General features: G+C 35.9%; 1 protein-coding gene across 1 annotated transcript; it reads right to left on the bottom strand.

Moving 5' to 3' along the window:
• Positions 1 to 1,294: 1,294 nt before the first annotated feature.
• LOC117339121 (endoglucanase 4-like) lies at positions 1,295 to 22,355 on the bottom strand. Its single transcript, XM_033900531.1, has 13 exons — positions 22,306 to 22,355; positions 20,978 to 21,207; positions 20,015 to 20,458; positions 16,775 to 17,249; positions 14,681 to 14,851; positions 11,311 to 11,498; positions 10,713 to 10,872; positions 9,789 to 9,900; positions 6,629 to 6,782; positions 5,787 to 5,940; positions 4,030 to 4,204; positions 2,570 to 2,760; positions 1,295 to 1,385 (listed from the first exon to the last, which is right to left on the bottom strand). The coding sequence occupies exons 2-13, from the start codon at positions 21,194 to 21,196 to the stop codon at positions 1,351 to 1,353; spliced, it is 2,478 nt and encodes an 825-aa protein (XP_033756422.1). The 5' UTR covers positions 21,197 to 21,207; positions 22,306 to 22,355; the 3' UTR covers positions 1,295 to 1,350.
• Between the last annotated feature and the right edge of the window lie 4,215 nt (positions 22,356 to 26,570).

The following is a 26,570-nucleotide window of genomic DNA, read 5'->3' on the forward strand; positions in this document are numbered from 1 at the left end:
TGGAAAAAATTAGCACAACCCGAATCTTAAAATGCCTTCCTTAACGCCCACATATATCTGTATGACCGGTTACTCGTCAACTTTTGTCAATTCATGAACCTCTGGGCCAGGAAGTTTGCTCTGAAGGATTTTTAATTTTTTTTTATTTCGGGGAATCTGGCGAGAGCGTCCTGGAGTTTTGTTCATTGTGCGTGTGCAAAGCCTGTGTAAATCTCCTTACATTGAACTTGTTCACATTAAACTATCTTTACATGTATTTTCCGATCACTGGATATTTTCTTATTTCGTAAAACCATAAAGTGTGAAGCACTCTATCATCATAAGTGATGCATCATCTATACGAACAATTAAAACACTGGGAGTACACACTTCAGTCACAGGCGTAGTGTTTATTACAGTATCACGATTATAAGCATATGTGTACATTTGTATGTGTAATTATCTGCAATATATAGATGAATGTCGCTTCAATATTATATCAGGATATACTCTTAGGATCAAGTACTTCACAATATGTATGTACTTAAGATGTCGCGTTATCGTTTTTCCGGAAGTTGTTACATTTTTTATGTTTTCAAGAGGCGATTATGTTTTGTATGAATGTCTAATGGTACCGTTACATTAAAGGTCATTGATACCCTCTGCTTCATTTGTCGCCGTGGAATCAATTATGGCTCAAAAACATGTCCATCGCTAAATATTCACCAATGATTTAAACCTTTATATTTATGGATTGTGTATAGCATTATCGCGTTTCCTTTTAGCAATTTCTCATTTAGACAAAAAAATGATCGAAAAAGCTCAGAAAACAAGAGCATGCTAGTCTAATTGATTTACTTTTAGCGGCTTTTTATATTTTCAAATCATATCCAATCATAAATTTACACTAAAATTACTCAGGGTAGTGAACCGCTATTACTAAAATGACAAAGGGATGTCCTTTTCATGAATACATATAAATATCGAGGCTTTAGTAGTCCCATGAGACTTGTTTAATTATGGTAACGATAACATGGTCCGATTACTACAGGTGTAGTTAGAAAAGTAAAAGTGATTGAATTGCTGACAATATCAAACATTTGTTATTTTTTTCATCTTTTCATTTCTCTTCTTTCTCTCTTTCATTGAATTATAATTTGGGATCATATTGCAACCCGTCATCAAATACCCGTAGGTGATACTAAGGCGTTAAACTATTACAAGCTAACGTGACTGACAGACCTAATCTATGGCTAATAATGTTACGCTAAAAATCTTACATCACACAGAAAGGCAAATAAAACAAAACACAAAATTAATCTGCTATATGATTTATTACTTTTAGGATAAAGATCTCTCGGCGATGTTTGCTTACAACTGGTTTTTAAGTGCGAAGTGGATGAGGCCTGTAAAATAAAATAAAATAAATGTTATTTCAACATGACACCTGTGATTGTAATCCCATCTTCAAGTGTTCAAACTCGAGGATTATCTAGAGAGTAGCATATCCCAGAGTCAAATCTATTTCGATATTCTGATCATCTCGTGTTTCGTTATTTATAGATGGTGCTTATATACTCAATATTGCAATCTATGATACCGAAGTTATATATGAATAAATAATAACGTCACGGCAGACAACCTGTCGTATTCGCCCTCCATGAACTCCAAGCCGATCGAACACGGAATGCATACTGAGTAGACTGTAAATAAGTTTAAAATCGTGATACGGAGCCTAAATTAATCGCGACTTAATGCTATTTTGATCTTTATTCTCTTATTCGCATTCTCTGGTACAATAAAATTTAGTCCCTCTAAGCAATCAAAGGCGTCGTTATGAACAACGATGTTATTTGTCATGATATGGGAGGATAACTTTAATATTGATATGTTATTTGTCATGATATGGGAGGATAACTTTAATATTTATATTATTTGTTATTTGCTTTATGCGGTATTGATCTATCATCGAATCTCTAAATGGGTTAATTGTGAGTGAAATAAATAAAGAAGCATGTATTCTAAATTTGTCTTAATTTCACCCTTACTACCATTACACCTCTACTAAAATAGCAACAGTGACCTAGACATTGGCCAAAAAACCATGAAACTCAAACCTGTCCAAGATAATAGTTATTTATCATTTTGTGAAGTTTCAATAAAATCCCTCATGGAATAAAGTCGCTAAAGAGTTGAAACAAATTGGCATTACGTACGTAATTGACGGACGGTAAGGAAACCTATAGTACCCTGGCTTCACAAGTAGCGTACTAATAAAATATTCATTCCCTTATATACAAATGTATATATGATATATACAATAAAACATTTAAAAAAATCTTTGCTTTTTCAGTAAACGAAAAGTGTAATAATCTATAAATATTTCATAGTTGTAATGAAAAATTACATTTTCATAGTGACGGCAATGCTGTTGTAGGATAATCTATAAAAGTCAGATCATTTTATTTTATTTTGATATCATTACATTGCAGGAATAACAAATATACATTTGTAGCCTTGACCTCTATTTTTATTGTTTTTAAACTACGTCAATCTTACTTTCAGGGTCATTATTTTTATAATTATCTACCTGCTACAGCTGACTGAAAGCCAGCATTGTAGTCACACGTGACCTCGTTGGTAATGTAGTCATTCCGTCTATCAGTGTAAACCCCTAACTTGTTAGGTCCTCCTACGAGTGCTCCGTATAAAATCTGCGGGTTGGGGGCATCGAGGTTGAATTCGTTCCAACCACATGGAGCGGGATGGTCTGGACATGAACTATATAAAGATTAAATAAATTATTAATTCATTTTTCTATATCATAAGTAAAAGAATGACGATGCCACTCTTGCACAAATGACATGCCATTTATTTAACGAGTAAGACTACTCTTGTCACTGAAACCTCATGCATAAGAAACCAAAGTCTATTTGCATAAACACATATTTTCTATTCGTCCATAAGCCTTCATTTACATCATTCGTGATTTTATCTGTTCAGTGATTGTTAGAAGTACAATTTTACATACCGGTGTTTACTGCTTAAAATCTCCTTTGCCCGAACGTGTACATTGTTGGAATGTTGACATGTAAAAGGACCATTTCCTTTATCACCACTGAACGATGGACTTGTTTTCTTTATTGTTTTCATCCTATGTATCTTTTGTACAATCTTATCATATGTCGGATGCTAATGGACACGCACAGATGTATGTCCTGTTTCAACAGTGGCTTAGCGTGTGGATACTTGTAAATATTGTGATTAAACTACGGGTTTTATAATTACTTTGCACTGTAGTGAGACTCGCTAAACTTGCTAAAAGTGATTGGTTCATAGGATAACTGTAGATATAGTCACAAACTGTACCTCGCTCTGTGACGGGACTTCCTAAGTGATTTACATTGTAGATCGATCTGGTATATGGGGATATGATTACCCTATTCTATAATGAGACTTGCTAAGTACATCATATTTTTTGCAAGAGTTAGTGTAACCTTACTTAAAAAGATATATCTATTGCTGAAATTGGCTTTTGATCATCAACAGTGTATGGCCTGTATTTTATGCATATGAACTGTAAGGCCTGTATCTGTTGGAGGATAAATTCAATATCACCAAATATTTATGATCAATAGTATATTTATATGAATGTCAATGGTTTATTATACATGTATTATATCATTCATTGATAACATAATAGTCTAGTAAATATTTCAAATTGAGTACCCTAGTTAAAGGGTGCCTTTCCTAAAGAATATTGGGCAAGTCTACTTATTCAAGGAATGTCTTCCCCTTTAATCATGCTAATGTGTATATATGTATTTGCTGTATTTCTTACCACCTACTATCACCTTAAGGAAAAGACTTAGATAGGCTATACCTGATGTCTAATCCTATTGACTTTCTCTATGTCAATGAAATTTGTTGAAATTGAATTGTACATTGTCGATCAATTTGATAAATGTGGGCATGATCACCTGACTCTGAGGTGCGACTTCCTTAGTGTTGTACAATGTCGATCAACTGTATAAACGTGGGTATAATTACCTTGCTCTATGATGAGGTTGAAGTGGATATTTATTTCCAAAACCAACTACATAGCTGATCTGGTTCATATTGTCTCCGAGAGCGTAGTTGATTTGCTTTTCGGCAAATCCAATGTAACTTTGAACGTCTCCAATACCCATATAGGCGGCTGCTACCCCTATGAATGCAGCGTTAGCTGTAAAAATAGTATACATATATAATACGTCTTACATGACAATTTTAGACCGAGACAATATACACGCCTATGCCTATAACAGCTTCACAAATTCATGTTTTATTTTGCATGTCGGTGAAATAATTGAGGATCTGCTCTTCTGAGGTTTCAGTCACGTGGAAGATTCGTTTCGATCTTGCATAAAAAGTGTTTGTAACGTATAACAAAAAAGTGAGAATTTTATAGCCAGATTGTATCTGAAAAATGTGTTGAAATGTCAGACTTCCTATGTTAATAGATTTGTTTCTAGAAGATTTTCATTAAAACCATCATTGCGTTGGCAATTTTGAATGTTTCTCGTTCATTTTTGCTGTAAAACTTTGCCATGTTCAAAACAATGAAAATAGCAAACAACAAAGTGGGAAATTACACAGATTTTACATTTTAATTTTACATTTTAGTGTAACTGGAGCCCTTAAAAATATTTTCCCGAAAAACTGAAAGATAACAAATATTAGTTAAGGACAAAAAAAGCAAGCACACTGACCCAACATTTTTGTATCAGTTTTAGAAAGAAAATCCTTTCCCCATTTAATCTGCAAAATATCTTTTAAAGTTTGTCAGGAGAACTTGTTTAATCTAGCAAAAATGGTAAAAAATAGGTATCTATACTTAACCGATTGGCTAGATCAATTGAAATTCTAAATTTAAAAAGAATGCGCTAGTTTTGTCAATTCCAAGAACATACATATCTGATAATACACTTTTATGACATTACCTTTATTTGTTGTGTGTATTGTGAAAACAGCAGAATTCTTGTAAAATCACATGTTATGTCAAATTCTAATCTATGATCAATAAATAGCTCAAAAATAAGCACACCGACACATGATTTTCTTTTCATTTTTTATATCTCTGTATTCTCGCCTTTAAAAATGAGGTACAATGTATAACATTTAAAAGCGTTAATCATCAGAAAAGTTTTACTTTTCAACAGAGCAGATCCTTAAACATATAATGGCGCGTGCCTATATCTCTGACTACCAAACCAATTAATGTTTATGTTTTCATGTCGTTTTCAGTCAGGCCGACCAATGATAACATTTTCGCGTCGTTGACCGACACGCCGACCCATGATTACATTTTCGTGTCTTTGACAGTTACGCCGACCCTTGATTAAGTGTCATGTCTTTGACAGACATATGTATCATGTACAAGTATACGTGGATAATTCAACATTTTGTATACTGAGAGTTTCAATACTGATAATTGACTATTTGAATTAGCTTAGAAAATGCTTTATGGTCGACACCGTGATCTCATTTAAAAATATTCGATTTCATTGTATAAGATAAAGTTAGAAGTGTTCGATGCTAGTTGGTATACTCGATGGTTCTTATGTTATCACCATGGTTCTCAGGTTTCTGATATGAACTTCTTGATTTTATTATCATACTACTTTCAACGTTTTCCGTGTATATCTATAATTGTGTTTATTGTACATGTACTCTCGCGTCATCAATTCGGGGTTAGTTTATGGTTGGTTTTGAATGTCGGAATGTTTGGTTTTGAAATAAAAATCAAATGATTTCAATTTTCTCACCTGCATATCTGAGAGAGCCCCATTGTGCTCGCCAAGCTAGCCCGTCCGGGGTATGCCCCACGCTACCCCCGGGCATGTATGCCTTAAGAAATTCCTTGACGGATGCGGCGTACTGTGACTTCTCATTTTGGGGAACAGCCTCGTACAGCATTACCTGCAAATTAAAACATTTTAAATTATTTTATCCGTACAGGAACTAATTGCTCGTGTTTAAAAATACTGGCAGGGCGAGTTTGGAGATCGTGCGTCCTTTGCAATGTTTGACTACAGTGGTTGACCGTAGGCTCGAGAATAGCTGAGAGGCGTTTTCATCGTAAAAGTGACGTGTGTAACATACAATGTAGGAGCAATGCACGATGCTTTTGGAACCAGGTATTCCTCTTGCAACAAACTAGTTAGTGTCACAATTTATAATTATATTAACGTAATAAAATATAGATAAATTCGGGATTCCACGTGACAAAATATGTTCGTGACGTCGGTAAATAAATGGCGTCGTTTTTGTCTGATGCAATACTCAGTTTATTTTGACGTCAAGAAAATAAATTTGTAAAAATGATAATTTATCGGTATATGCCGTGTTTACTCGTGACATTTGAATAACAGGTCCATTGACAGCGGAAAATGTGCATATGGAATGTGATAACATGGTAACATATTTAAAGTATGGGCAACTTATAACAATTTAAATCAAAAACGAAAATTTAAGTTAAAAAAAATCTTTGAAAACTTATTGTCCAATAATTCGAGCTAAAAACCAAGCAAAATGGGTTTTTTTTACACTTTATATTTCATAATGATATTGATGAGTCGTTAAAGCTTACTAAAACAATCAAACGTACCTGGCAGGCAGTCATCTTGTTATCCCAATCCTGTGCATAAGCCATTCCTAAGTCTACGACCTGCTTAGCGTCTGTTAGATAGGAATTGTCACCTGTTGCCTTATAAAGCAGGGCGGCTGCGTAGCACAACTCGTCTTTATAACCACTATAAGACCTAGAGCACAACAGTAATATTTTCTTCGCTCAGTATACTTGTAATACACATTGAACTATTTGTTCTTTGATTACGTATATCCATTTTAAAACTTTTATCTATTGAAATTCTTTGAGAACATCAACTTTCATCTGTATCATTTTAGCCGGTAGTAACACAAACTTTATAAGGTAACACCGTAGGTTAATTCGTCATGGGGAAATTGCGATGAACGTTTACGTCTCTTGTTGAATAATTGCATGTGAATGACACCCATTGAACAATACAATGAGTCCATTTCAAATAGTAAAGGGGGGGGGGGGGGGGGGGGGGGGGGAGGTGGGGTCACAATCTCAGACTAAATTTCTTTTCTCGAGATTCCTCGTGCTTAACAATCTCAGACTAAATTTCTTTTCTCGAGATTGCTCGTGCTTAACAGTTTTTGACGATTAAATGTATAGACAATTTATTTCATCTTAAAGTGGCATTCCGTCGTGGAATTGATATTTCGGTATAAAAAAAGTAAACGGGAATCTTTTCTCACCTACGAAAATGTTTAAATTTACCCAAATACGACTCGCACAGACAGAAGATTTTGAAAATGTAGCTTCGACAAAACGTGTGATAATTTATCGCCGCCCTCGACTCTCAATGCGAGCATGCGAAGCGCAGACATGTTCGCGAGCAAAACGAAAATGGCGGACGCGGCTCACCGTTGTAGCAAATAGATAATGTTACACTGAAAACGTAGTCAGCGATAAAGTGAGAACATCTCAAGATAGCAAACGTCATAAAATGTCGGTCGAGTCGAACTATGAATACGCATTGCTTTTGCGGTATACTCAACAACTTGACAGGTTCGGAATGAAGTTATGCTGGAAATTACACTTGCTACGAAGCTGACACAAAACAGAAATTAATATTGTGTATCGAGCCACAATAAATACTTTTACATTTTTACATTTGCATACATGCTACAGGATTTGTTAACAGAACAGACGTGTTTGTGTGTGTAATAATGTTTAATGTTTTTGGATATCCTTTACTTATTTACTAGCTTTGCATGATATAACAAAGTAATCACGGAAAAATGAGTTGTAATTGGAGTTTATCATCAGAACAAAAATAATAAACCTCCATCGCGCGCCAAGCTGTGATCTATTTACGGGAGTCACGTGATATCTGGTTGAGGGAGAAATGGAGGGGGTATTGCAGAATGTTCCAGTGCGACCGCACAGCAGCAGAGTCTTGCAGATTTTCTGTTTAAAATATGATATTTATTCCGTCAGAATTAGTCGCAAAGATGAGAGTAAGCTTATTCCATTGATAAATCTTATCAATTAATGTGAAACTTATATCTACCATATGAACGATGCCTCTTTAAGATGATCTCATTATTGTCAACAACTTTGTGGAAACACATCCATACAATACAGAGGCGTACACAAGTGTAATTAACAATAACATGATGAAGAATATACAGATATGAGATACCGGTTACCGTACATATAATACCTTAATAACAGGTTATCTTATGAAAATGAAAATAAGATTTATTGCCAAGATATAAAAAGCCCGTGCCAAATCATCTATTTACATTTAAACATTGTAAAATGCTTTCCGAGATATATAATAAGCTTGAGTTAGTATATGTTACAATTACTTTCGAGATATATGATAAGCTTGCGTTAGTATCAGTGACAATGGTTTCCCATATATATAATATAGTAACACAATTGACGAAGGAAGACATCTTTATGACTCGTGCCCTGACCAGGCCTCGAACTCACGATATACGGCACCCGATCGCCAAGCCAGAAATACCCACAGCTTATACCGCTGCGCCATTTCGGCGTTCTTAAGAGTCATCTATATAGCAGAATAATGTTGAGTTTCAAACACGAATAAATATCTTAAAATTTGCACAAAAATAGTCATGTAACATACCAAAATGTTTGTTTGGACATGTAGTGTCTTAAAATCACAAATAATTTGATGTAGATGCTAACAATTCCTTCTATAGAGTTACTTTGTGGTAAGTTGTAGCATGGAATAATTCTAAGTCACAAAAATAACCCGAAAAATAGCCCAGCTGTCATGCTCACAAGTGTCTATAGCACAGGGTAGGAGTATTTGTTTGACCGGATTTGACTTTGTGTAAGTATAAACACATATTTAGTGTTTTGACCTTGAAATGCAAATGGCGGCTGTGGATGATATTACACAAATATGGTATAAAGGGGGCATTTCAGCCATTAAAAATGCTCCTATGTAATACTTTTAAGACGTCTGATTATAGTAAGAATGACCTTTTCAAGACAAATTGTCAAACTGATGAGTTTTGGGCCTTTTTTTAGAAATATGTATCTTTTACCCCAAACTCAACGGATGAACATTTTTTCCTAAAAACAGTCTTCCTGCCATGTCTAGAGTTCTCTATAGTATCTAATATGAGCATACTTGACGTTTGAAATACCTTCTTATATTCCATAATTGTGTGATATTATTCACAACCGCCATTTGCATTTCAAGGTCTAAATAAAATCAGTGTTAATACATATCATAAAGTCCAATCTAGTCAAACCAATGCTCCTATTTTGTGCTTTAGACCCTTGTGAGCAAACCGACATGACTGTTTTGCACAATAAATGTGATACAGATGAGTTAATTATGTCCCCCTAAAACATGCATTTTCCTCATGTTTTGTTGAAATTTACAAACTACTAACAAATTAAATGTCAACAGCAAGGCCCATAGTTTGACATGATACATATCGAAATTTTATCAAGTTACTTCTATTAAATTGCACCCTAGTAGGGATGTATAGCCTTGTAAAATATCAAAGGTTTTGGCTGGATTTGCTGTTTAGATGCCCCTTACAAAAACGTTTCAATGGCGCAATTAATACAATTAAGCTTGCGTTTGTATGAGTAAGAAGGATTTCTGAGATATATGATAAATTTGAGTTGGTATCAGTAACGATAATTTCTAAGATTGATAATAAGCTCGCGTTCTGACAATACGAACCTGTAAAATTTGCCGGCGTTAGGTATAGAATCACTATAAACACCTCTGTACTGGTCGGCAAAGGCATATAAAGATTTGGCGGCGTCCAAGAGAGTGTCGGCGTAGGCTTGGTCTGTAACACATTCATAATCAATGTACGCCTCGAGACCACTGCCAGGTGTATGAGACATATGTCTTATATATAAACTCACGTACATGTATGGTGATTCAGTGTAATCTGTTATGTACAAAATGCTGAATGATCCACAAACCAATGGACGACACTACTTCCGATAAACGCGTACCGGTATATCGGGAAACATATACCAAGAAACATTCGAAATGACTAAACTTTCAATGTTCGATGCATTGGAACGAACATAATAACAAAGAATACTATTCCATATATATCATTGTTATATTATTATCACATGGACTAGCAACAAAACTTTGTACAAAACAAATCACTTGATAGCACCCAACCAAGAAAGAATGTTCTCGCGAATATTTTATGTTATGCAGTATCGTAAAGTCTTAGTTCATTTTATTTTGAGAAATATAAGTCAACTTGATCATTAATTTTAGCTTTTTTTTTTTTCAACAATTAGCATAATATGCACAATACCTTTAGTGCATTTTCTTGTTTTAAACACACAATCAAGTGTTATATTCACATACTACATGTACGTTTTAGTCAACATGTACATTTTGGGTTTCCCAAAGAATTTACAGGTACAAACTTTGTCTTTCGATTTTTTATACATATGCAAAGTCAACATGTTATTATACAATGGATGGAGAGACATGGTAATGTAGAATCATAAGTTAGTCTACATGAGATGAGAACACCAACAGCTCGTTTACACAACATATATAATATAGATATAAGACGATCACATGGAACTGAATGATTGAAACAGACGTTAGCTATTTTGAATTCCCTACCTGTTGTCTTGAATGCGAGATACCCTGCTGTAAGAGCGGCAGCAGTATCTGCAGCTACGTCACTTCCGGGGCTGTTTGTGTCCACCTTGTATGCAGGTCTGTTCATTATCATGTCCTCGTGTCTGCCCCAATATGCATGGTCTGTATCACCGTTTCCTACCTGGATATTAAAGGTTATTAGATAAAACTATGCCGCTCTCTTATTTAAAGTAGTATGTAATATAATTACTGAAAAGGAATACAACCTGAATCCTGTCTTTAACGGTGCGCGTCATGTTTCGGTTCAATCCTAGAGGACAGGGAATTATAAACTAATTAACGTACAATATAAAGGAAAACAGTCTGATTGTCCATCCTATTGGACTCAGACGTGAGGAAATATCGAAATAGCATTTAATTTAGTTTAACACATTACACCTTTATGGGAATGAAGTAATAATTCTGCATTCATTTTTATTTACTCTTACCTGTGTAATAATTCTGTATTGTTTTTTATTTACTCTTACCTGTGTAATAATTCTGTATTATTTTCTATTTACTCTTACCTGTGTAATCTTACCTGTGTAATAATTCTGTATTATCTTTTATTTACTCTTACCTGTGCATAGTATGTTTTTGTATCTGGTTTCCAACATTTAAGGAAGTAATCGAGCGGCCATTTTATTGAGTCCCGGATTAAGTTTTGTTGGCCTGCGACACTATACGCGTCCTCAAACATGGTGAGTCCCCAAGCAAGGAGAGTGGTGGAGGCAGCCATAGGCAAGTTGAACTTCACTCCGTCACCAGCTGAGGATGTAGAATATACACGTTATCATCACCGAAGACCATCACTCTCTCATGCTACTGCCAATGGTTGTTACAAGACATGTATCAGTAAAAGGAGTAAACTCTGTCCGTATACTCACAGCACCACTTAATTTAATAGTAAGACCAATGGACGCAACTACCGAACCTCTAGCCAGTTTCCTATACACCGGCCAAAGAACCATACCTTAATACTTGTGTAAAATGGAGCATGCAGTATGTAAGGGGAGACCAAAACACCGCTCACTGTGAGTATCAACAACCACCGTTGTCCAATCAAGCAAAACGCCAGCATCTGTCAGTAGTGAGACATTTCAGGTGCCATGCATGGCTTGACAGGCAGGTGGTTCTCATTGACCACTGCAGGAATTGGTCAGATCAGTAACACCTAGATAAGGAATGACTACCCTATCGGCATGAATGAAAGATACTTCTCGCACTACTTAACATCTTACGTAATGTCATTACTAGCGGCTCCGTCGCCTCTGTAGCTGATTTGTAGTTCAAATGATTGAATATTTATTTCAAACAGTTAGAAGTTTTCGCGACCCGTAAATTGATGATTTGCACGTACATGCTTATATCATTTAAGAGCACATGATTTCTCATAAGACAATAATCTAATACTTGCAGTGGATTGGAGAACTCAAACCTGGGGGTTTCCCGCCTTTTTCACATAGTCCAACGCCATTCTTTTTTAGTATAGATTTTATGTTTATTTTTCAAACCTCAAAAAAATAGTCTTCATCCTCATATATAGGAAGTATCCACTCCAAAAGAATATTACTCAGATCAAACCCTTCTAACCTTAAAATCACATCTTTTGGGGGGTTTGATTCCCTTCTTACCTTAAAATCACGCTTTTTAGGGGCTTGATTCGTGTAAAACAGCAGTTAATTGGCTGAATTAGTTGTGCGAGTACTTGTGCCAGCAAGTTCAGGTCAGGCGTAATTAGTCGTTACATTTCATCACAACAACGATTGCCACAATCTCGACTCTGACATTTATACAATGTGTATTTAATCATGTATCCGTTTCTTTATTCATTAAAAGTTCTATGTAATGTGAAACCTTAATTCCCTTTCAAATCTACTACCGCCTTTTTCGTAGTTAGCGCCTGCTTTCTTATAGGACGATACAAGTAATTGGCATTAGGCGAGAATTTTTTTATCAATCGTCAAGTAGCGTGACCTAAAACTAGGACTTTTCGACCACCCTTCAAATTAATTTTTCAATGTTCAAACTACGCTTTTCTATATACATACATTTTAATTACTTAGATATTTATTCAGTTTACGTTAAAACATACCTTTTTTAGTCAGGAATATGGGATTTTAATTATACTGATTGCCAGCCGACATTGTCATTGCTACACACTGGCCACATGTTTGGCCGAGTTATGTTGGACTTAACTAGAACTGTCGCCAGGATGGCTGACTAATACCCCCGCAATCTGCATGAGTCAATGGTGAATTGGAACTGTTAATTAGAGGCTAACTAAGATAACCCAGTAATATAGTGACCAGTTGCCATAGCAACCATAATTTAAAAAAAATAAATAAAGTGGCATGCACATCTACACATGGTCCTCTTATATTTGTGTGAAGTTTCATTGAAATCAGCCCTTCGGTTTAGGAGGAGTTGTCCGGACAAACTTAAAGTTATGGTTCTTATCAGAAAACCTGTTTATAGTGACCAGTTGCCATAGCAACCATATTTTTGAAAAAAACAGAAAGTGGCATGCACATCTACACATGGTCCTCTATATTTGTGTGAAGTTTCATTGAAATTGGCCATTTAGTTTAGGAGGAGTTGTCTGGACAAACTTAAAGTTATGGTTCTTATCGGAAATCCTGTTAATAGTGACCAGTTGCCATAGCAATCATAATTTTGAGAAAAATAAAGTGGCATGCACATCTACACATGGTCCTCTATATTTGTGTGAAGTTTGATTGAAATCGGCATTTCGGTTAAGGAGGAGTTGTCCGGACAAACTTAAAGTTATGGTTCTTATCAAAAACCTGTTTATAGTGACCAGTTGCCATAGCAACCATAATTTTGAAAAAAGTGGCATGTACATCTACACATGGTCCTCTATAGTTGTGTGAAGTTTCATATAAATTGGCCATTTAGTTTAGGAGGAGTTGTCCGGACAAACTAAAAGTTATGGATCTTATCGGAAAACCTATTTATAGTGACCAGTTGCTATAGCAACCATAATTTTGAGAAAAATAAAGTGGCATGCACATCTACACATGATCATTAAGATTTGTGTAAAGTTTCATCAGAATCGGTTTAGGAGGAGTTGTCCGGACAAAATGCGTCTACAGACGGACGGACGGACGGGCGGACGGACAACCTGATTCCAGTATACCCCCCTCACTTCGTTGCGGGGGTATAATGAACCGCGAAGATAGACAAAAGAGCATTTGCTACATAGCACGCGCTTTCAATTTGCGCTCTTACATGTATATTTACAACATCTGTACACTACCTAAGATGCTTTCTAATTTATTATCGACTGAAGGGATCATTAACACAAACAACGATATATCTCGTTGTTTATCTACTAAACCTGTGTAAATGTTCCATGTTTTATGTCTACATGTGATTGTTTTTTATTTACTTGTGAATACTTCTTAATAAGGGGACAGATTGTCTCCAAAATTTGGCACTTCACCTGTTAGTACTGTCGTTGTAACTGCAAGACCAATTATATATCTAGTAAATTACAAACTATCACATAATGTATAGACATAGCACATGGAACACTTACAATGCAGACACAACGAAAGACACAGCATACATAAACAACAGGATATACCGGACCACAATATAAGTAGACTAGATAATGTCTATTAATAACACAACGAAAGACAAAACAGACAAAAACAACAGGATAGACCGGATCACAATATACGTAGACTAGATAATGGTACGTATTACATATTGTGATATATAAATATATATAGGGTTCCGTAAGTGATAACGATGATATGATCCAAAATATTTACTGGATCCTAACAACAGGTGTTCGCTGGATGCGTATTACTATAATTACATTGTAGATAATTGGTCATGTAGTAATAACAACAATATATACAGTAGTATTGTAGTAATATGTGTAAGTTCGTAGTTTTCAGTCTAACATCAGATATACTTACCGTCATACCAGCCTCCGGCCAGAGAACTTCCGTCGGGGGCAGCATCAGTGAGAGCACTGTCTCCACGGTATGGAATTCGGTTACTCGCAGGAAGTTTACCAGATCTTTGTGCCTCGTAGAACAGAATGGATAGTTCCAAAACCTTTTTGTAGTCATACTTGGTGTTTAGCACTGAAGATGAAAGAAAAATAAAAAATCTTTGACAAACACGAAAAAAACAACGAGTTTACAAAAAAATACCGATTTATAACAAATATAGCATAACGACACATAACATGGAAGCGCCCTTCAATATGAATTGGAGTAAGATACAGTAGAGTCAAGTATCATTTACTTCAACATACAGTTGTTGTTTTGTCCTTCTAGGTTTCGTCAATGATAATTAAGGCCTAAAGTGCTGACACAATGGAGCTCTGACAAAAGTTGAAAAATTAATATACAAAATGTAACACGTGTAGTTTCATGTTTAATTTAAACATGTTTTATTGAATCAGAATTCTACAATGGGGATCATGCACAAGTTGGAGCCCTTTCCCAAAAAATATTATGCAATAAATCAGTATTGACACAAGATAACATTATAATATTATATTTATAATTATATTTATCTGTATTTCTTACCACCTGTTGTTTCTAAGGAGAAGACTTAGATAGGCTATGTCTGATGTTTAATCCTATTGACTTTCCATCCATGTTAATAAAATTTGGTGAAAAAAATAACATAAGAATTTAAGTTTAGGAAGGGTATTTTATGTAGTGTTGAGATATTAGATAATCAAGGTAAGGCTTACATTTGACCTTTAAGATATCTGTGTTAAAATACCAATAACTACGGTTACTTTGTGGTTTACTCTAGTCTTACTGTTTTTAAATATAAAACTCGTGTCCGTTAGAATTCAACACAAAGGTTATAATACATGTAAAGATACCTTTTTAAGCGTCTTTCTCACTATAAAATCTAATAGTCGTTGTGATTTACCAACGTACAGTACATTGATACACACTCCCAACAACAGACGAAAAATGTTTCATCTTATAGCTGATACATCTGTACCTTAGTTATAGCTTGGGTGTTAATGTAAAAGTCAATTCAATGCAATTCTATTCTTTACAAGATTGTATTCAGTGTTTTACGCGTTAAACAGAGAAAATACCATGTCTTTCGGAAGAGTAAGCGTTATCTGAGTCTTCTCCGCGAATACTGGAGTCATCATCAACATAAGATTATCTCAAACTCCGATAGGTTGTTCACGAGAAAAAATGTGAAAGTAAAACCGCTGAATTGTTGTATAGTCAATCGTAAGAGACGACTAACTGTGGGGTACTATAGGACCGGGTGTTGTTTCTCAGACGCCTTCTGTTCAGTAGACATGTTGGAGAAGGAATATTGAAGTTCTGCCTGCCGTATCCCAATGCATAGTAATCGTAGTAGGCGACTAAGAGTTCGCAACCTGCAGAAACGGGACATGTTTTTTCCATGTCTTCTGCTGAGGGTACATTGAAGATACCTGGTTTTTTTTATTTGAACTCGTTCTGATATACTTATGGCTCTTGACTTATCTTCGTGTGTTTTTCTTCAGACACGTCCTCGTATGACTATAGTGAGGACAGAGAGCACTTAACAGGGTAAAAGTATTTTCCAAGTATTTTGCCATGAGGAAAAGGCACACTTTTATCAGATCACCTGTTAGACATGTACAAATAAAGTAAAACCTCACAGGCATATCCGCAAGTATACAACTTATTAAGATGAGCAATTTGCTCATTAATATGCAGTACAATTATTTACTAATTAATTCAAGGCTCATGTGTAGCCTGATAATACCATAACTATTACAGACTAGTGTTAGTCTCTGAACTCCAAAAAATAAGTATGTGACATTGATAATCTATATATTTTAATCATTGTATAATCTAACAATAACGGATAGCATAATTGATAGCTTTTAATAGATTTTAATCGTAATTAGTGTCTCATAAGCCAATAATGGCTGGATGTCAATATGTATTTTATTGTTCTTATGTAAATTTTTTAATCAAGTATTGTATTGACATGTGACACTCAAATAAAATAAAACTTTAACTTGAACTTACCCGACGGATCTACAGTGGATAGTTTTGCTGAAGATGTTGTTTCCGTAGTCGGGGACTGTGTCTGTTCTGTTGTAGCAGGAGCTTCTGTCTGTTTGGTTGTAACGGGAGCTTCTGTCTGTTTGGTTGTAACGGGAGCTTCTGTCTGTTCGGTTGTAGCGGGAGCTTCTGTCTGTTCGGTTGTAACTGGTTTGTGTGTCGCTTTAGTAGTCACGGGAACATCTGTCGGTTTGGTTGTAACGGGAACATCTGTCGGTTTGGTTGTAACGGGTCCTTGTGTTAGTTTGGTGGTGACTGGAGCCAGCGTTGTGGTAAGTCCGCCGTTGTTCTCGTTTAATGTACACGTGCCAGTCGGAGCTGTTCCTTGAAATTTTATCAAAAATTCCACTTTCATTTGTGGTGGATGTTGGGGCCAATGGTTTTTCAAATTGTACCATTTCCCGTTCGGATCTTGTTCTTTCACTTCACCAACCCATACCTGCAAAACGATTTAAATAAAGTGTACTCTACTTACATGTAGCCACGTGCCTATAATTGGGACCTGTCACCCGTCTACGTTTCTACAGATTCACCAATTCAGACGTATTTTACATGCATCTCAATCTGTTTTGTATGTGTTTACTGTACCTGTACGAAAGCATGCGCATGCACACCTGTTGGTTTTGGTAAAAAAAACACCGGTGATTGCTGTTATGTTACGCAGGTCATAAACTATAGATACGGAGTGCATCGTCCCGCATCCCGCGGTACAAGTACAGCTATACACTATGTTTCCGTGGGGAATAAGCTGTTTATACGTTATCTGCCGACACGAGCTAGAAGGCAAATAATGTGTGTCGAACGTATACTCGCAGCGCAAGCACGACGCTGAAAGAAGTCATGACGAATGCCGACATATCGCACGGATGTGTACCGTTCCACCTGTGTTCAACCAGTGCATTGTGTAGTGAACTAGGAAATAGACAAGTTTTATATGTTATGTGTTCAAAGTTACCTAGAGTAGTTAAAGCTGTATGCTATAGTCAGCCAAATCTATGCGAGTTGCTTCCCTTAGATTGGTTGTTAATTAACCATTTTAAGGTTAACGGCCTTCATTCGTTGTCAACGTAAATTATAACTAACTGAAAGTCAGTCGTTATTAGGTAGCACACGGTCCGTGGGACTAGTGGTCAGTGCCTAGAGCTGTAATTAGAAATGACGTGATGGGGTGTAGATACGCCCATATTTCGGCGTTAAGGTCATGATTGGTCAATTGACCACATCGTCAATTTATACATATTAATTAACTCTCAGGGGATATAAAAAGACTTGCGCGTTTTGCATAAGGAGTTCTCAAGTAGTTTTCAGTCTAAACGGACCTAGTGCCGTTTGGATGTACATATTTAGGATGTAAATATGTAGACTTAGATTTGTTTAAATGTGTGTGAACTGTTAAGTGTGAATGCACCGGCGATTGTGTGGAAGATGGGTGAAACTTCATTGGATTATATTGTACTTTCGGGATTTTCATGTGGATTAATAAATACAAGTAAACTTTATATCCTGTGTTGAATTATGTTTATCGCACCACAACCATCCCAAAAAGAACTTTCACGTCCCGTGTTTACGGAGAGCGGACGTTACAATTGTACTTGGTATGTAGAGATAGTGTGTTTATGGAACATCCAGGGAACTCTGGATAGTATGGTTCATTCTATGATGAACAGTCCTTATGATGGCGGGTGCGTGCTAGAACCTACGATACCAACTGCACTGTAAATGAAAACGGCGGTCGGTATAAGATGTGTGCGCCCGGAAATGCGCGCTGCTTGTGCAGCTATTCGCAGCAAGGAAAACAGTGCTGCGCACTATATACGCAATTCATACAATGGGTGTACTTGATTCATTATTCATACATAATTTATAGATAAATAATTAATTTCCCATTGTTTGTACGCAGAATGTGGCTTTCTGATTGGTTGAGTTTTTTTCCATATCGCTATAATATACGGTCATTCACGTTGCGTATTGGTTTGTGAAAACGAATCCGTTAGAAGATCAGTTAAATTGTGCAAAAAAACTTTCAATTTTGAAAATCTATTTCAAAAAATAATTATAATTAAATATAATCTTAAAAAACGGAAATATACCATCGTAAAAAGTTTCTGTTGTTTGATAAATAGCAGATCTTATATACACTGTAATTGTTTATTTAATATGAATTCCTTTCAACTCGTTCGATTATTTATATGCCATTGGTCTTTCGAGCCTTCAGTTGAGTGGCATGTAAAATAACTCAACGAGTTATATAAATTCCATATTATATAGTCACGAGTATAAGATTCTGTTGATCGTATAACTTATAATGATGGGATTATCAGTGAAAACTCAAATTATTTTCTAGAATCGGCCGATATATTTTCTTTTCTCTGTGCAGAAACAATCGTGTTACGTCTTAAAGCTTACTATTATACCTCATGTTTATAACAGTGCCTGTGATTAGCCGAAACGCATCACGTGGAAAGGGGACAAAACATCATATCGCCCTGAGGCGCGTGAGCAAGGGAAACAAATATCATATCTTCCTCGACCGCGTGCCCCCCATGGCGACCCCCACATTCTGTTGCGAGGAGTTGTCTCCCTTCCAGTTATTTACAAATGGCAGACGAACAGAAACGCAAACGTTTTCGTGCAGTCGAAGAAGCAGAAATAGATAAAATTCTGCAAAACAAGATTGCTCAGAACACGAAAATACCAACAAATGTACACGCCACCTGTTTCCAAGAGTTTCTAAAAGAAACTGTCAATAACACCTTGACTTGGAATCGTATCAATTGAGCGACCGGGATCACAGGGGTTTGTGATAAAAATGATATTTCATATCTTCAGTTTATTTTTGATTATCATCATTACTGATTATTTTTCGGTATAATAAACAATTTATGGCCCTGGATGCATAAAGTTATTGTGAAATCATGAATGATTGATGATGTCACAATCGTATTATTACAAATGAGCCTTACACTATTTGTGATATGTTCGTATTACGGCCTGTTCCGTCAAGATTCCTTAATTTAAGGACTTCATTTTAAAAAAGTAAATAGGAAATGATTACATAATCTAAGAAAGGTCCCTTAACTTAAATAAAGATTTTCCTTTAATTCTGTAATACTTCCATACAGGTATGGAATATTGTAAGTTCCAAGATCAGGGATTTTCTCAAACTATGGAACCTTAATACATCATAATACAAAATAACCTTACCTGCAGATCAAAAGTTGCCTTGCTGAAAGTGATCAGGAGTTCAAAATCTACCAGAGTTTGGTCCAGTTTGAACAGACATACGCCTTTCATTTCCGAGGCCCATACGTGGTTGTTTTCAATTGTGATCGGAACGGACCCTCCCTGTGTCGTGTCTTCAGTAGTTGATACAGCTACATTTGTTGTAATGGCTTCAGTTGTAGTCTGGAATGTCGACGAAGCTGTTGTACCGGAAGTTACCGGTTCAGTTGGTGTAAGAGTAGTTGTATAAACTTCTGTGGTGGTAACTACTTCCGGTAAATTGCTCACACATTCTCCTCTCGGTTTTTTGCCCCTGAAATCGAGCTGGAAGCTCACTTTGATTTCCTGTTCCTGGTACTCGTGCTTATTCTTACATGCGTACCATGACCCGTCATCTGCACGATTCTCCACCTTCATTATCCAAATCTATAATAGAGTGCATTGGTGTGTATTATATTGAAAAAAAAATGATAACGGACAATATTACAAACCAAAATTTGCTAATATTATAAAATTGAACAAAACGATATCATATAAATCACTGTTATATTAATGACTGAAAGTAAAATGTCGTTTTGACAACTACTTTTGGTAACGTCATAGGGTATTCGTCACCATGGTCTTAATCATGTTTGTTTAAATCATGGCCAAAGCATTGTACGTATTATGTCCAAAACAATCACATGTCATATGATATTTCCTTAAGGAGATGCTTTATTGATGTATATGTAGTTTTACCCAGAAAGAATACGGTTTAACGTCAAACTATTAAAAGGTACCAAAATTCTAATCCAAACACATAGCTGTTTTTTTATTAATATGTATTGGGAGAAGACATCGTGTGTTAATTTACAATTGTTACATTACTTGGTATTAAAACCAAATTGTAGAAAAATAAATCAGAAATAATGACTGTCCCTGGTAAGCGTTTAGAACTATACTTACTTTCAACTTCTCTGTCGGCTTGTTCACTGTGATGTTGACCTCCCAGGTACCGACTTTATACTCCTTGTCCAAAGTAAATGTACAACTACACTGTACCCTCTTCAGGGTATTGTCTTTCTTTTTGTTTGGTTTCCATACTGATTCTCTGTTGATCGCCACACGTTGTACAGCGCAGTCAACTACCACTATATATAGTAGTACCAGTACCAGATAGCGCATGTTTACTTTGTCTGGTGAACCAAAACATGAAAATATATCTTAATATGTGTAAAATTATTTCAGCAAATTTTATTTAAAAAGATGTTTAGAGTCAGTTTGATCGAATAACAGGCAAAACCTGTTTAAATTCTCACCGATGGTGGCTAAAGTAAAACATGAGCATTTAATGAAAATTATATAATACGACAGTCAAAGGGAGATCACTCTTTCGTATATCTTGATTACAATTACAGTCACACGATTGATATACATTAACAGCTATTATTTGATTTTATTATTAAGAACATTTCATACAAACCAGAAGTCCATGTGCATACATGTATATATGCACTTGCTATAGCTATCATTACTGTTAGTTATTCAAAATTTGAAACAGATAATAAGTATATATACTTCAATTGATAAAGGGTATGCTGTAAAACAAAACTGATTTAACAAAGTACAAATGTACCAAACAAATGTGCTCGACGGAATAAGAAAGGTTTTCAGATCAGAAAAGGATCTTCTAGATGCATTGTGGAGTGTACATAATGTAATACAAAATAAAATCAAAACCAAAAGTCAGGGTGAGTAGATTATAATTATAGCGCTCAAAACATCTGGATGTACCGATACATAACTACACAGCATGAAGTAACTGTCTCTTTGTAATTTTGTCAAAGTCGGGACACCATCGAAGAAAAATATGTTAGTGTAAATATGGTTATGACTTCCAAAACTACTAACGGAGCTTTTTACCGGAAATTCATACTGATGCCGAAATCACAGAGGGGAGCAGGAACATTCCATTAACGCTATCACGTGACTTGTTAACTTCAATCGCAATAACTCGGCCAGTTCTGACACTTCTTTAGATTCCGAGCACTGGTGCAATAGGCCAAGATATTGCGAATGACTTCGCTCAGGAAATTAGTAATAAGCATTCAGAAAAAAAAATACTTATAAAACATTACATTATCATTCAATTAATGTATCAGATAAAGGAAGCACCGCCGAGCTGTCAAATGTACCCTTAAAAACAAAAAAAAATATCTTAAAATCTTTATCCTAGAATCTATATACAATTATCTCCTAACTCTTAACTAATCCCTATACACCTATCAACTTACCTCAGACCCCTCTCAGCTGTCTATCTGGACCACAAATGGATACAAATCAGATGGATCCCTGGTCTGGGATTTAAATAACCGAGAGTAAAGGTCACACAGTGTATGTTCAATTCCGCCCAATTTGCCCAGGTTGATATGTGCTTTGGGCAGTTTGACCATGTCAATAAGATTCACATTTTAAGATAATAATTGGTGGTCAGTTGACGACATCAAATGTAAGTGTGGGCGTACGTGTCGGGTAGATCACATCTACCGTACAAACCTCGGAGTAAAGATTATCACATTGTTTCTGTATTAACATGCATTCTTTATACAGGTACATGAATACTGAATCGAATGTTTAAAAAAAGATAAAATGATATTCGTTTAAGTCTTGTGTCAAATTCTACGCGATGTTTGGACAAAATCAATCAATTTAGAAAATCAAGTTCCCAAATTTTGTAGTCAGCTTCTATATAGCCTGTGCTAGGAGAAACCAATTAGCGTTTATAATCGATATAGTCTGATTAGGGAGAAACCTATCGGAAAGTATAATTCTTATAGTCTGATTAGGGAGAAACATGACAGCTTTTATATAGTCTGATTAGGGAGAAAACAATAAGCTCCTTTATGCCCCTCCACATATATCAAGAATAACTCCAACAAGTATATGAAATTGAAATGGCCACCCACCAGGGATGACATTTAAATTTATTACTGAGAAAGCCACCTAGTGGCTTCTAGCATGAAATAATCGTTATGATTGCAAAGTAGTTGCACTCATACAATAATGGCAGCTACAATCAATATCAAAATGTAGATAAAAACATATAAGAACATATGCTAGCCTTAGTGGGGGTTGACATAAAAACCGCCGCCATGCTAGCCTTAGTGGGGTTGACATAAAAACCGCCGCCATGCTAGCCTTAGTGGGGGTTGACATAAAAACCGCCGCCTTGCTAGCCTTAGTGGGGTTGACATATAAACCGCCGCCATGCTAGCCTTAGTGGGGGTTGACATAAAAACCGCCGCCTTGCTAGCCTTAGTGGGGGTTGACATAAAAACCGCCGCCTTGCTAGCCTTAGTGGGGTTGACATATAAACCACCGCCATGCTAGCCTTAGTGGGGTTGAAAACCGCCACAAAACATGAAATAAAGATCCAGTCCAGGGCTAAAAACCAGAGATAAAAAGACTATATAAAAAACTCTGGAAAACCGTGGATCGAACTGAAAGTAGGATGTACATTGAAAGTTTTGAATTAACTTATACATAAACATTAAAGAACATTAAAGGAATAATACAGGTCGCCAATATGGCACCCGCTACACGAATATAATCAACACATAATAAACTACAACATTCTTATCATATCAATTATTATTGTGACAATCTAGTACAACTTATTTAGCTACTACAAACAAGAGTAGGATGAGGGTGGGTTTGAAAAAACTTTGTTAGTATGAATGTGCTATCTAACAAATCCAATATGGTTGCTGATTGGAGAATAGGGATGCGTCCCACTCAGGCCATTTCAACCAATCAGAAGCCTGATATTGAATTCCGTCATCAGCAGCCAATGAAAAAATAGAAACTACCACTATTAAGGATACGCGTTCCCAATAATATTAGCCTAGAAATATTGGCATAATTAAAGAGTCACGTCCCATAAAATTATACAAATTAAAGACACGAAAAAGAATTAAAGGCAATATTATAAAAAAGATCTTGATATGAGTTACGAGCATAAAATAAGTTTATTGCTTAGCTAGCATATGTTGTCTGATTAGGGAGAAACCTATTGACTTCTATATAGTCTGATTAGGGAGAAACTTATCGGCTTCTATATAGTCTGATTAGGGAGAAACCTATTGACTTCTATATAGTCTGGTTGGGGAGAAACCTATTGACTTCTATATAGTCTGATTAGAGAGAAACTTATCGGCTTCTATATAGTCTGATTAGGGAGAAACCTATCGGCTTCTATATAGTCTGATTAGGGAGAAACCTATTGACTTCTATATAGTCTGGTTGGGGAGAAACCTATTGACTTCTATATAGTCTGATTAGGGAGAAACCTATTGACTTCTATATAGTCTGATTAGGGAGAAACCTATTGACTTCTATATAGTCTGATTAGGGAGAAACCTATTGACTTCTATATAGTCTGATTATGGAGAAACCTATTGACTTCTATATAGTCTGATTATGGAGAAACTTATCGGCTTCTATATAGTCTGATTATGGAGAAACCTATTGACTTCTATATGGTCTGATTAGGGAGAAACCAATTGACTTCTATATAGTCTGGTTGGGGAGAAAACAATAAGCTTCTATATAGTTTGGTTGGTGAGAAAACAATAAGCTTCTATATAGTTTGGTTGGGGAGAAACCTATTGACTTCTATATAGTTTGGTTGGGGAGAAAACAATAAGCTTCTATATAGTTTGGTTGGGGAGAAAACAATAAGCTTCTATATAGTTTGGTTGGGGAGAAAACAATAAGCTTCTATATAGTCTGGTTGGGGAGAAAACAATAAGCTTCTATAATCTACATAGTCTGATTAGGGGGAGAAGCATGTCAGCGTCTATATAGTCTGGTTATGGAGAAACCTATTGACTTCTATATAGTCTGATTTGGGGGAAACCTATTGACTTCTATATATGTTGATTATGGAGTAACCTATCGGCTTCTATATAGTCTAATTAGGGAGACACATATCAGCGTTTATATAGTTTGGTTGGGGAGAAAACAATAAGCTTCTATAATCTGCATAGTCTGATTAGGGGGAGAAGCATGTCAGCGTCTATATAGTCTGGTTAGGGAGACGGCAATCAGCTTCTATAGTCTACATAGTCTGATTAGGGAGAAACCTTTTGACTTCTATATAGTCTGATTTGGGGGAAACCTATTGACTTCTATATATGTTGATTATGGAGTAACCTATCGGCTTCTATATAGTCTAATTAGGGAGACACATATCAGCGTTTATATAGTTTGGTTGGGGAGAAAACAATAAGCTTCTATAATCTGCATAGTCTGATTAGGGGGAGAAGCATGTCAGCGTCTATATAGTCTGGTTAGGGAGACGGCAATTAGCTTCTATAGTCTACATAGTCTGATTAGGGAGAAGCATGTCAGCTTATATATAGTCTGATTAGGGAGAAAACAATAAGCTTCGACATAATCAGCTTCTATAGAGACTGCGTCGAGAGAAACCAATCAGCTTCTATATACATGTATTATATATCGAAAGAAACCAATTGGCTCCTGTTTATCTGTGTCGAGAGAAACTAATTGACTTTTGTATATCTGTGTCGGGAGTAACCAATTGACTTTTGTATATTTGTGTCAAGAGAAACCAATTTGGCTTCTGTTTATCTGTGTCGAGAGAAACCAATTGGCTTCTGTATATCTGTGTCGGGAGAAACCAATTGGCTTCTGTATATCTGTGACGAGAGTAACCAATTGACTTTTGTATATTTGTGTCAAGAGAAACCAATTTGGCTTCTGTTTATCTGTGTCGAGAGAAACCAATTGTCTTCTGTATATCTGTGTCGGGAGAAACCAATTTGCTTCTGTATATCTGTGACGAGAGTAACCAATTGACTTTTGTATATTTGTGTCGAGAGAAACCAATTGGCTTCTGTATATCTGTGTCGGGAGAAACCGATTGACTTCTGTATATCTGTGTCGGGAGAAAACAAATTGACATCTGCATATCTGTGTCGAGAGAAACCAATTGACTTCTGTTTATCTGTGTCGAGAGAAACCAATTGACTTCTGTATATCTGTGACGAGAGTAACCAATTGACTTTTGTATATCTGTGTCGGGAGAAACCACATGACTTCTGTATATCTGTGTCGGGAGAAACCACATGACTTCTGTTTATCTGTGTCGGGAGAAACTAATTGTCTTCTGTATATCTGTGTCGAGAGAAACCAATTGTCTTCTGTATAGTCTGATTAGGGAGACGTACAGACGTACTTCATTATTGTACGTCATCAATTAACGTATCAAAAGTAATACGGGATACATTTCACAAAGGTGTTTATTTTTAGAATAGATTGCTATATTTTGTTTGAAGGACGTAAACAGTCACTCCTGCTTAAAGGTAGTCATCCGTACAATCGGAGTTTGCTTTCGGCTACGTTGCAGGAGTAGACGTTTTAATCGTGATATTGTTTGATTAAATCAACCAAGGCCAACGGTGCTGTAGGTCATTTTAAAGCAAACGAGATGAAATTCTGAACATCTTAACACAATACAAATGTATGACCTTTTGAA

The sequence above is a fragment of the Pecten maximus genome, chromosome 12 (genome assembly GCF_902652985.1).
Source record: "Pecten maximus chromosome 12, xPecMax1.1, whole genome shotgun sequence".
Taxonomy (NCBI): Eukaryota; Metazoa; Mollusca; class Bivalvia; order Pectinida; family Pectinidae; genus Pecten; species Pecten maximus.